The 13,503-nt window shown below is 26.6% G+C and overlaps 2 protein-coding genes and 1 non-coding gene across 4 annotated transcripts in view; 1 reads left to right on the top strand and 2 right to left on the bottom strand.

Moving 5' to 3' along the window:
• Positions 1 to 264: 264 nt before the first annotated feature.
• Positions 265 to 921, bottom strand: LOC111630103 (thioredoxin-2-like). The gene has a single exon (XM_023374125.1). The coding sequence runs from the start codon at positions 790 to 792 to the stop codon at positions 472 to 474; it is 321 nt and encodes a 106-aa protein (XP_023229893.1). The 5' UTR covers positions 793 to 921; the 3' UTR covers positions 265 to 471.
• Positions 922 to 2,458: 1,537 nt separating this feature from the next.
• Positions 2,459 to 2,531, top strand: Trnav-uac. The gene has a single exon. It is a non-coding gene; the product is annotated as a tRNA-Val (tRNA).
• Positions 2,532 to 6,569: 4,038 nt separating this feature from the next.
• The window catches only part of LOC111630101 (trafficking protein particle complex subunit 6B-like), a 36,490-nt gene continuing 29,556 nt past the window's right edge, over positions 6,570 to 13,503 (bottom strand). The window contains exon 6 of one of the 2 annotated variants that reach the window (XM_023374123.1): positions 6,570 to 6,771. In XM_023374123.1, coding sequence (XP_023229891.1) covers positions 6,740 to 6,771 — 32 coding nt within the window. In that variant the 3' untranslated portion in view covers positions 6,570 to 6,739. Of the gene's footprint in view, positions 6,772 to 7,517; positions 7,839 to 13,503 lie in introns of those variants that run through there. The other variant, XM_023374124.1, reaches the window with a different exon arrangement.

Raw genomic sequence — 13,503 nt, 5'->3', positions numbered from 1 at the left:
TTATCTCTTGTAAAATAAAAATTCCTTTTTTGTGCGCGCGTATAATATGATTTATTTTTTCTCTCGTTCAAATTTTTTACGACTTTCTTTACTATATTATCGCTATAAACGCATTTGAGTTTAAGTAAAACGATACCGGTAATGGTGTCGGTACCACGTTGACCCCCCCTCTACGTTACCACGGTGACCGATTAAACATAATCGAGCTTCGTTTACCGATCTATTAAATTAAAGAGTTTAAAATATTAAAAGAACAAAACAAAATTTATATTTTTCACAAATTTATTTTATTTATATTTAATTAAACAATATAATATATATCCAATTATGCGTAAGCTTTTACACCAAGCTTTTAACAAAACATATTTAAATTTTCAAAACAATTAACTGTTACATATATCCCCAATACTTAAAATGATTTTCTTTTTATGACAATCGAATGAATAAAGTTATTTACATATTTTGGCGGGATTATTTATATTTATCAACCAACTCTCTTAACCTATCTTGATTTGCTCCGGAAAATTCTTCCAATTTGTTACGGTTCTTCAAAAAAATAAAAGTCGGCATGCAATTGACATTAAAGTCCTGTGCCAACTCTTCGTTATCGTCGACATCTACCTTGAGAAATACTACTTTATCAGTATTCTCCTGTTCCAATTTCTCGATGAAAGGAGCTATTTGCTTGCAAGGTCCGCACCACGTCGCAAAAAAGTCAATAACAACCAGCTTATCTCCTGCTGCATCCATTTGGGCATCGTAATCGGCTCTATCGGTAACGTGATGAACCATAATGGCGATATTTCTCGATACAAAAGACAGAGAAACAGTTAAATGAGTAGAGAACCCAACCCACTTCTTACAACAATGGCAAGCGTCACTACTACTACCACGACTCTTAAACACTAGTTACGTCATCTAGCAACAATACGCAAGACCCGACAGGGCGTGTATGACACACTTCCTTTCTATAATTTAAATGTATTATTAACTAAAATTTTAAAATATTTATTAAAATAACAATTATCTAATATATATTATTAATTAAATTATAGAAGTTCGAAATTTTCATTTAATTAAAACACTAGAGGGCGCGACGATAATATAAACGACCCTAACATGTTAATCCATCCCCACATTACAATGGAGTAATGGAGATATCTGAAAGCAAATAAATGATTAAATCTACGTTATTTTACACATTCTACGATAAATAATAAAAGTTCAATGACTTTTGTTGCATAAAAGTTTTTTAATAATTTAATTTCAATGTTTTAAATTTTCAAATATTTAATAATACAAAAAGATAATAAAGTTTTATATTATAAATTTAAATTATCAATTGAATCTGAATTTTTCAGGTTTCATTTTTTTAAAAATCTTACATAAATTTTTTTCATATTTTATATAATTTCCAATCAGAAAAAAATTAATATGATGATAATAATAATACGTCTCGATTTTATTTTTACAATATTCATATTAATAAAAGTTAAAATTGTAATAGGGTTTTCTTCTTTCCATATTGTGTTAATACATCATAAATCTCGGTTGTTTTTCCTTTTTTTTTTCATACTGACACGACATTCATTCACATGAGTAGTTAACTTATATGTGCTGCGTTTGCAGGGATTAATTATCATTATTTAATTATATGTATAAATGATTATCGTAGAAGTCAAAGGACGATTCTGTGATCTTCAAAAAAAAATCAAATTTTTTTCTGATCAATTTTTTTTAATTTCATCTTTCGAAGTCCAGAATCCTCTCATTTAATTTTCCCAACAGTAATTGAATATTTGTAAGTTTATTCTATGATTCATAATTATGAAATCAATTGAGCGTATAAAATCTTTTCACGCTCATTATTTAAACTATAATTGGATATGGTGATGCTTGGTTATAGCTTAAACACTGATGATTCCTGTATTTTTACAGAACAGTAAAATAATTAATGAAACGTATATATTTAGTTAATAATCTTAACGGTTCATAGAGCTGATGCCACGACATGTATGATGCCAACTCTAAAGGAAAATAAATAATGTTTTAAATGGTGCCGGTCCCAAAGTTAAATAAAAAAAAATAATTTTTATCCTTCAATTTTGGGATCTGGCATTACTAAAATTATTATTCGCCCTTTAAAGTTGGCGAATTTTAATCCAACTTTTCACGATTAGACATTCGTGAAAAGTCTTCCATTAAAATAGTAGCCATTTCTTCAACATTATATTATCATGCTGCAAGTCTACAACATAACTATAGTTTCAGCTAATAAGAACATGACAATATTTTTAAATATTTTTGCAGGGATATCTAATACATTAAACTGTTGACAATCATAGCATGCGATATTTATCACAATTTAGTTTTATTTCCTGATTTTATTTAATTTTTCATGGAATTTTTTAGAATGTGATACAAATTATACTGGTTATTTATAAGTATTCTTCGTGGTGGTTCCGTAGTGTAGCGGTTATCACGTTCGCTTTACACGCGAAAGGCCCCCGGTTCGATCCCGGGCGGAACCATATTTTTTTTCCCCCTTCTCTTTTTTAAATGTATGATCAACCCACCGCTGTAGAGGTCAAGTTCGAATCCAATTCAGAATTTATAGTCTATCATAGTCATTCGTCTCTCCGCTCTGTTGATCACCGATGTGAGGGAAGTCGAAATGTCTTAATTATGCTCGTGCTTCACGTTGACAAATCAAATCGAATGTCCAATTAGCATTCAGATCTGGTATCCAACAAGTCATTAAATATCTTTAAATGCATTTATTTAATTTTGATTCAAAACATATGTCATTACTGTTATATTTAATAATGTATTAAACAATCGTAATTACTGGAATCACATTTTAAAAAAATATGAATTTTAATAATAGAATTAGATTTTAGATGTAATTTAAAATATATAATTTACAGATAAAAATTATAATGCTAATGATATGAAAAGACAGTGTTAAAGGTTATAATTTTAGACTTGTAGTAGCAACCGAAGATCCTTCTACTGTATGATGTTTATTATAACATAATGAATTCTAATTATAAACTAAAATTGCATTTCAAAATTTAAGTTTACAATATAAAAAGAAAATTTATAAAATTTAAAATGCTATTTCCTTTTACATTTGCAATTGTTAAATTCATATTAAAGACCTGTTTTTAAAGTCAAAAATATTTAAAACTGTTTTGCTTTTATGTAATTTTCGAATAAATCTGAAGAATTAAAAAATTACTATATATTATTTGATTTTTCAATTTAAAAGATTCAAACAAATTAAACAATATGTGCTAGTATTTTGATCTGTAATTTATTTAAAATTATTAATTGTTACCCTTTAAACTTCTTCAATTGCACAATTGTTCCGAAAGATTAAAAACTGTAATGTTTTCATTTAGTAATGTATATTTTTAAAAAGATTTTATTGCCGTGACTAGATATTTTTAGCATTGTATTAGTTTAAAATATAAACATTACAGTAATAAAATAGCTTTAATTGCGACGTTCTTTATTCTGGTGTTAAGCTCAAAAACGTTGAACACAATGCTTCAACAATACCTTCTAAATTAGTAACGAACACCGTATATTTGATCAAAGCAATTTTAATTTATTCAAATAAAAGGCTATAGATTCTTATATATATTTATTATTTCCATCCTATATAGATTATTTGATTACCTTAATTTCAATTTTGTTAATTTTATCTTAAAATTCTCAGTTATTAGACACCCGAAATGTTTTGATAAGGTTTTACTATACAATACTAAATGATGCTCAGCAGAATTATTTCACTGAGAACGAAACGAAACAAACTAAATTCTATATATAAAACAAAATTTAAAAACTATAAAACTCTGATCAAATGTTCTTTAAGATTAGTTGTTACATTAGCTTGGAATTCAGTGTTAAATAGACATTTTATAGCTTACAATTCAAGCAATGTTATTTCGACTTGTGTTTTATTATTAATTTATATTTAGGATGATTTATTTACTTCTTGGTTAAGAAGTCGCCAAACGTTAATCCATTATTTTTGCTAGTATATTGACAGATTCTGAATCAGAATAAACATAACTATCAATATTATATCTACGAGTAAATCAGGATATTTTTTAGCGTACCAAGTATGTAGTCATCGTGTCTTACACGCAACTTGCAATCACGAATAGCAATATCAGATTACAAATCGTCGTTATTTATATATACTTCTAGAACTTTTTATTTATTTTCGACGTAGATTTAATATGAATGATATATTTTTACTGAAGACCTAATATTTTTAATCGATAGCTAAGTTTATTTTTGGAATACAGCCAACTAGTACACATGATTCTTCCTTGACAATTTTGGATTTTATCACGATCGTAAAATTAATCATTTTATGAAGAAAATTTATTAAATTTTTCAGAAACGATACTAAAATTGAAACTGGAAATACATATAAATGATGAAATTAGAATTAACCTGTGATCTTAACAATATACACAAACATTATTATAAATAGGACCGCCGAGAACTTGTATGGAGCCTGGGGGTAGAGCGGATCCTTTTGGCTCATTTCATTTCTTTAAAGAAAAAGCTACATGTAGAATATTTCTTTATCAATAAAAAGCAGTCTTAAAGATCTTATGTTAATAAAAAAAAATAATGTTAATTTTATAGGGTTTGGAATCACTTTGGGTTTTATCCGAGCCCGGTGGAATCCCTCTCGAGTACCTCCTCTCCGATTATAACGCTTATGATTTTGCTATTTTCGTATTTAATAATGATATATATTATTATTATTATTTAATCTTAAAATCAATCATTTGTGACAAACTGATATAATATATTCAGAAAAAGTTAGTCACTAAATCGAATTTATAAATAATTTCAGTTCATGCAGATAAATCGATTTTTTTCTGAGAAAAATTACACAGCATTTCTAAAATAATTTACGAGAATATAAATCAAGGAAGCATTTATCGATAGTTACGTAATTTTTAAGCAAATAAACTTTTTCTAAGAGTCACATATTTCTAAATAACATTTTAGAATCAGGTTTTTCCTCTGATGTATAAGTTTACTCAAAGGTCAGTAATGTTGCATTTCCGCATTGACACATCATCACCAGCAATACGTCAGCATATTTATTATTTTTTTCTTTATAAATTTTTTTTAAAAAATACAGTAGAGTTTTATTATATAACTTAAGAAAATGTTGCAGTAGAATGAGGTCGTTATCGATCGTTTGACGCTATATAAACATTCTAGGGTGGAGTCTAAACTTTCTCGGTTTTATGGCGTTGGTAATTATTATCCTAATCTTGTAAGAGAAAAATACTTCTCATAATGAAATTACAGTTTGTAATAACTCATTCAAATACACGTCTTTTAGAAATTTCTCAGAAAATAATGAAGGATTTCCTATGTGTTAATATATCTGATACGGAAATCCCCTTTTCTTTTATTTTTTTTATTACATTCATTTTTTTAATTATTCAGAATTTGCTGACTATCATTAATTTTCTAAACTAATTATTTAAAAAATAATCATCTATTTTAAATTAATTTATGAAAAATATAAATTTTACTGATAAATATTCATTAATTCTTAGCTATAGTTTTAATTCTGAAGAAAAATCGATTTTCTAAATTGAAATTAAGCAAGCGTTATTAATAATAAATTAAAAAGTTAAAAAAAAATCAATAGTTTGACTTTTAGAAAGGAACAAGGTCAAATCATAGATATTTTGTAATCATGTCTGTTATTTCTACAATTTATACAATTCCTAAATTTTAATCACAAAGGAATAATTTAATAAATAAAATTCTATAGATAAATAACAATAGTGATTAAGTGATATTTGAAATTTCAAGAATTTGTTATTTACTAATCTAAATCATAATCAAAACAATTAAATTCCTGATGTGCTTATAATACAAATATTACTCATTAATTGGTTATTTATTTGTTTTTTTTTATATTCTAGATATTTCCAAATACTAAAATATCTCAGAACAATAGTACCGTGTACACATTTCAAAATATCTCTTAGTCATTGCAGATAAATTTAAATATTTATTACACATAATATATTAATGTTAGGTACTATAACTATACATATTTTTAATAAATATGCAAAATAATCTTTTGATAATTACTTCCAATATGCAACCAGAATATATAATTTGTAATTTAATCAATGATCAAGTATGGTAAATTTAACATGGTTTAATAATTTATACAAATTTAATTGTGTAGAAAAGTTTAAAAACTTAAGTACCGGTACTTATTAACTAATTACACTTAATGCATGTTAACAATATATAAGCTTGTGTTATATTTTATGATTTTATTAAATAAAATTTAATTAAGTTTTATTTACAACAAAGAAAAAAAATAATCATATAAAAGTACATTTCTTTCTAAAAAATAAAGAAGAATATAATTGTAAATTAGATATTTTTAACCAGTTTTTTTAACATTTATATTCAATAAATATGAAATCAAATTAAATATTTGAAGCAATAATTTTAATGACTTATATTTTAGCAAGTGTTATAATAATAAAAAATTGCTTATGTAACAATAGCTTATTAAATAAAAGATAAATTTTGTTTTAAAGTTTTATCAATACATTTTCCAATTGAAAGATCTTAACTTTTTTTGACAAGAAAAGAAATTTATTCAGCATATATTTTTAATACATTAATAAAGAACTTCATTATTTTTAATAATTGGTTCACTTCTTCACAATCTTTGCACTTGAATTTGAAATTTGCCTTTAAAAAAATACATATTTATGTTAATATTTTTATTATAATAAATATGGTTAATCTTCTATATTGTTGTGTGCTGTGAAGTTTTTACAACAGTATAGAAGCTGATTTTCAGTAATTCTAGTTACTATAATAAGCCAAATAACTGCCAAACTAGTACCAAATTATTGCTGGATTGAATTGGGCAATTTTACTGCTACTATCAATAATTAAATGCTACATAATTTGGTACTAGAGTTAGGCATTATGTGCCATCTCTTATTAAATTTAATAATTATAATTAAATTAATATTTATTAAATAATTAGAATATTCTGGAAGAAAGCCTGAAGTGGGACTAACTCTAGTACCAAATTACTTAGAATTTAATTATTAATAGTAATGTTAAAATAGCCTGATTTAATACAGCAGTAGTTTGGATTATTATTATAACATCAGTCTGAGATATTTATATATTTATAGTCACTATTTTCAGAAATATCATTTTACAACTAAAATATAACAACTTTCTTACCTAAAATGAAAACAAGAAGAGAAGAAAATACAAAATACTTTAGATAATCTGTTGCATATATTAATTACAATAAATTTATACACAGATTTTATAATGAGTTTTACTTTATTTCGAGATTTGATCTCACAAAATAATAAAATCCATTTTTATCAAATAACTAAGAAAAATATACATTTTTATACATCCTATAAAAGATCCTTTATTTACTAAGATTAAAATTATAATAGATAATTCACAGTTTTAATATATCAACCATAATTTCTACATAGCTTACCAGTTATGAAAAGCAATGATAAATGTTTTCATATTATTGTGATCTTCATTATTACATAAATTGCTTAAAAAAATTATGATAAAAATTTTAAAAAATTAAAAGAACTCACAAAATAAATTAAAGAATCCTAGTAAATATGAATCCACAAATTAATTGTTTCTGATATATATGACATATTCATTATCTGCTAACATCTGGCTTTGGAAATATTTAAAAGACCTGGTGTGCTCAGTTTCTGTAGACACTATATAGTGTATGAATTACAACAGCACCTTCAAAATGACTGTCAAAAAATCAGAAATAATCAGAGATGTTTGAAAGAATTTAAGCATCTGTGATGAGAAGAGTGCAAAGTTACATTCAAATGCATGGGCGGAATTTCAAACATCTAATATAGTAAAGTAGATGTAAATTCTCCTAGATAAAATTTGGAAACAATTGAAATTATAATAACCTTTTATTATATTAATGCATTATGTTTAGCAGTTTCTTAGTTTTTGTTTACAAGCATTCCTATTGACATTGGCAGATTACAACTAAGAATATTAGTTTTATTTCAAAATTGGTTGGTTTGAGAACCCATTTTTTACTAGGACTTCTTACTTTAATGTATTATTTTCATCCTTAAAAAATTTTTACTATGACTTTTAACATCCTATATACAATGTTTAAAAATAAAAATTATATTAGTTATTTCTGTCTTTTGTTATTGATTCATTTTAATTATAATAAATTATAATTACCACAATTTGACATTCTACATTTTGATATTTGTACCTTATTAAGATCACTATCATTACATTTCATTAAATATTTATATTTTTATGTATAATAAACATTCTTTCAAATAATGCATTTCCCACTAATTAAAATGTATGGCACTTTCAACCGTAATTATATATATGTCATTTCCTATTTGTATGTACTTATGTAATAAACAATTCATTCTTTTATCATCGTCAGTTATATAATCTTAGATAAAAGTTTAGCTTTGATGTGAAGATTAACTTGATAAATAAGAAATGCTTCATAAAAAAATACAATTGATGAATTTATTGTATCATTGATTATTTAAAATTTTATATTATGAATAAATTGATTAAAATATAATTTTATCAATTTAATCATAACATTTTATCATTTATAATTTATATTTCATTCATTTAGAAAAAGAAGTTGCCTTTAAAAAACATTTCTATAAACATTTGTCCGACAGGTAGTCCCCAAATATTTGGATATAATGCATTCCTAAAAATGTGTATAAAATTCAAATGCCAAAGAGTAGAATAATAGAGTTAAATGTTGTAAAGGAGAGTTCCTTTTCCAAAGAGCTAGAAAGAAAAATTATAAAATCTCTTATTACAGGAGGAAACTTACTTTTATACAGTGAAAATGTTAAAAACCAGACTAAACAGAAAATAAACTATAAAATTAATTTTCATAAACAATTTTCTTGTTACTGAAACTAAAACTGGCAGAAAGTGCCAATGCGCAATATCAAAAGTTTCATTTGTTAGCTGAAAAGATATAAAAGTCCAAATTTAGATTATGAAAAGCAATTTAATGGTATTCAAGTATCAATATTATGTATTTATACAAAAGAGAAAGTATCAAGGACTGCTTATAATTGTATTTTTTAGTATTATATATACCAGGCCTGGCCAACCCAAATTGTTTCGCGGGCCACTTGGATCACACATAACATTATAGTGAGCCACAATTTAGGCAAACATGCTTTTAAAAATACAAAATGAATACAATTTTATTGTTATACCAAGAGTTTGTACTCGCACTTGTGCATTATAACAATGACACATGCAAATTTTCATGTATTTAATTGTTTTGATATACACATAATGGGAAACTAAAGTTTTAATAGATATATAATATCGCTTAGCGGGCCACTCAATTTAATGTGATGGGCTGCGGGTTGGCCAGGCCTGATATATACACTATAATACTAAATATCTAAAACTCAATACATTTCATTCTTAATACTGTACATTATAATTATGATTTGATTAATATTATATTAAGATGATATAATTTTTGATAATATTTAATGACATTACATTTTCTATATATACATATAAAATCAATGGATATATGTATATAAGGATGTATGTGCATGCATATTCTTACATATATGCTAAGTGACACTATCTTATAATCCTATTTAATTTTCATAGATAATAAAAGAATTTAAATACTGTAAGTTTCAAAATATAAAATAATTTTAAAAAACAAAACATTCCTTACAAGAGATGTATGAACTATGCAATTTTCTTTTAAAAACTTCTTAAAAGTAAACTACAGTCAAACCTTGGGTTTTGAATGCCTCGCTTTGTAAACAATTAGGTTTATGAACAAAATTTTGAATGCCATATTGCTCCAGTTGCCATACAATAAATTGGCAAGAGCTGGCCACAGATTAGAAAGACAGATGGTCAACTCCATATACTTCCTGTGTTAAAGAAAGTTGATGGCCCGACCAATCAACAATGGGACTACCAATTCAGTTTGTAGTACCAAGATTACATCGCATCATTAGACATCATGACACAAACCATTGATGCATGACATTGCTATTATTCAAATTAGATTTCAATGAGCATGTGGGTAAGATACTACTTCCAGTTTATGTCACAATTCAATTTAAATCAAATTAATTAATAAAAACTGTGTTAATTGACATCCATGAATTCATATTTAAAGATGTTTAACTCAAATTAAATAACAAAAATTTATTAACATAATATTATATATTATAATATTTATTGATATTAGGTAGCCACTTAATTAAACTAAAACTAATGATTAAATTTTAAAATAATAAATTAATTAATTAAAATTGAAATCAAATGAATTAAAACATTATTTTGGAAAGTATGGATAAAGTACTGTCTTGATTTATTTTATTATATTTCATCCAGGCAGTCTGAGTTGAGTCTCTATTTATAGCACTAATTTGTAAAGGGTTAGTTTCAGTTTCAGTTGGTGGTGATGGAACATTTTGCTTATAATATATTACATATATAAAGTATATATAGATATAGATAAAGTAATATTATATAGCCTTTATAGGCATTTTATGCATGAAATACAGCTAAAAATTTAAAAAAATGGTTTTGTTTTGGGGGTTGGGGATGGATTAATCCAATTTACATTGTTTCTTATGGGAAAATTTGTTTCAATTTGAGAACAAATCAATTTCTGAACAACTTTTAGAAACAAATTAAGTTTGTAAACCGAAGTTTGACTGTATTACAATACACTACCTTATAGTAAGTAATAAATACGCTTTGGAAATTTTCTTTCCTTTCTTTTTTCAATTAACTATTTCTTCTATGACTGCATTGTTAGAGAGATGTTTCTGTTTGTTTGGTTGTTTAGAACTGGCAGTAAAAATCCTATAATAATGTGTGATAATCATCTTGTGATATTTCTGATTAAGTAGTTTCTACAAAATGTAATTCAAATAATTTAATAAGACTTATAAGTTATTTAAATCTGCAAATTGTTAATAATACTTATGTTATTGAATATAAACCAACAAGACTAATATTGCTGATGTGTTCATTAAGCCATTGTCTAAAAGCAAGTTTGATATATTTATTGAAAATTTTTTAAATGACAGAAATTAGTGTTGTGAATTCATATTGTATGTTACTGCCATGGGGATATTGTTATTATATAATTTGGCAAAGTGATATATTGATATAAAAATGTTATAAAAAAATTGTAAGTTATAAGTAAGAGAGCCTGAGAGAGGGCTTAGTGGCAAATTAAGCAATGTTGCTAACTCATTGTTTTTTAACTGTGTAATGTAAGTTGTTAAGTTTATATTTAATAGTGAGGTGAAGTTTTAAACACGAAAATGCATACATCGGACATTCGGTGCCGCTTTCCCAGAAGCATAGGAGTTTGACAATGGTGTTTGGAATGTCAAGCGTGATTCCACCAACTATCCAAACACCATTGTCAAACTTCTAGGCTTATGGGAATGCGGTGCCGAACGTCCAACGTACGCATTTTCGCATTTAAAACTTTGGCCTCAACCTTGCTAATAATTAAATTGTTAAACTTCATAACTGCTCATCTTTTTGATACTTTTTTAGAACACAATTGTGATTTGTAATGATAATATATGTAGTATAAATTAAAGGAGAAAAGAGTTCATACATAAGTAGGCCTAAAAACCGTAACTGTTTATGTTATTTCTCATTGAATAAGATCCTAATATTTTTAGAAACACGCAAGCCTTAATAACAACTTTGCATCCTTCGGCAAAGAGAGGACACGTTTCTTCACATATTCAATGCAGCATTTGTGATGCCAAACTTTTCCAACATATTCCTGCAGTTAATGTTTATTTTCAGGCCTCTTCTATGAAAGTTTTGAGTCCATAATATGCCAAAAGTTCTCAAAAGGATTGAGATCAGGATTGTTACTGGTCAGCTCAGGTATTTGATCTGGATCTCAAAGGAATTTTTGACTTTCTGGCTGTTATGTATATAACATAGAAAAGTATTTTACCTAAACAATAGTTTTTTCCTGTTTAAGTGACAATAATGCTAACAGACCATAAATGACACATTATTCACCATTATTCACAGTGACATGGAGCAGACTCATTCTGAAAGATGCAAGCTTTTGTGTCACAACATTGTTCCTCAATCGGTGAAATGAATTAGTTTAACAGATAAGATGTTTTTGTAATATTCTCCATTCATAGACTTATTTGCACAGTGTAGTATGACTACACCATTTGATTGACTGGAAACTTTACTGTCCTACATCAATCATCCCTGTTATAAGCCTTATCTTTTCTATACCTAACAGAGCTTGCTGTCTGATCCATTCACGTTGAATTTGGATTCATCCAAAACCTAACAAAATTCCATATATAAACACTCCAGTCTGCATGCTATTTGGCCAAGAAAAGTTGTCTGTGCATTTTACTTGTCAGTAATGGTTTCTTATGTGGCTTTTAAATGCATATTGCACAGTTTATGTACTTCGTATTTACACCTGTCTACTCTTTCCATCTTACTTTCAGTTCAGAAAAACTAGTAGTACACTCTCATAGGATAAGATGCCTCACCATCCTATCCTGACACAATATACTCACATGTTTACTTCCTGGTTCAGCTTTTCTTTCAACATTGCCATGTTTACATCTCTTGTAACAAATGGACAATTGTTGATTGATGATAATGCACACTTGATTGATGATAATGTACATATTTCATGAACTGATAAACTCTCAGCATTCAAAGCAACAATTACATATTTTTTACACAGTGTTAACTGTCTAAAATTCTCCATTTTTCTCATAACATGCTCCACCTTCACACAGATTTATAACAAGGGACGTCCCAATACTGATACCATATCAATACTTTCCTCCAACACCAATATTAGTATCAATATTTTCCCCAGGTATTGAATCTGACATCATTACATTTTCATAAACAGGTAAGGTCTGCCCAAAACCAGATTTTGCAGCCAAATCAGAAACCAAAATAAAATTTTACAATAATTTCAGTTGAGATAAACTTATACAAAAAATATTAATGACTAAAAATAAAAAAAATATATTATGTCAAATTTCATTTCCAGAATTTATGTCTGCTTAGAGTTCAGATTGCTATTTATAAATGAATACAGTAAAACCTCGAAAACTCGGCTCTCGATAACCCGGCACTCCGAATAACTCGGCCACACCCTGGCAGGGCAGAAAAATCCTTAGTTAATTAGTTTTCATTACAGACAGCTTTATAAAAGTATAAAAGCTCTCATAAAGTATTTTTCTGAGGTCTGTCTTATCAGGTAAATTACTGTACACAGTGTATTTATTAATTTTCATTTTCATGTAGTAAAGGCTCTATGCGTTCATAAAGGACGTACTTTTCCTTTGTTTAAGGGTATTTGGGCAGTTTATTCTC

Source organism: Centruroides sculpturatus, unplaced genomic scaffold (assembly GCF_000671375.1).
Source record: "Centruroides sculpturatus isolate CEXI.00-Female unplaced genomic scaffold, Cexi_2.0 scaffold625, whole genome shotgun sequence".
NCBI lineage: Eukaryota > Metazoa > Arthropoda > Arachnida > Scorpiones > Buthidae > Centruroides > Centruroides sculpturatus.
The sequence above is the reverse complement of the archived record's forward strand: the minus strand, read 5'-3'. Positions and strand labels throughout refer to the sequence as shown.

Coding starts and splice junctions, on each gene's coding strand:
- LOC111630103 (XM_023374125.1), bottom strand. CDS start 792: ATGGTTCATCACGTTACCGATAGAGCCGATTACGATGCCCAAATGGAT.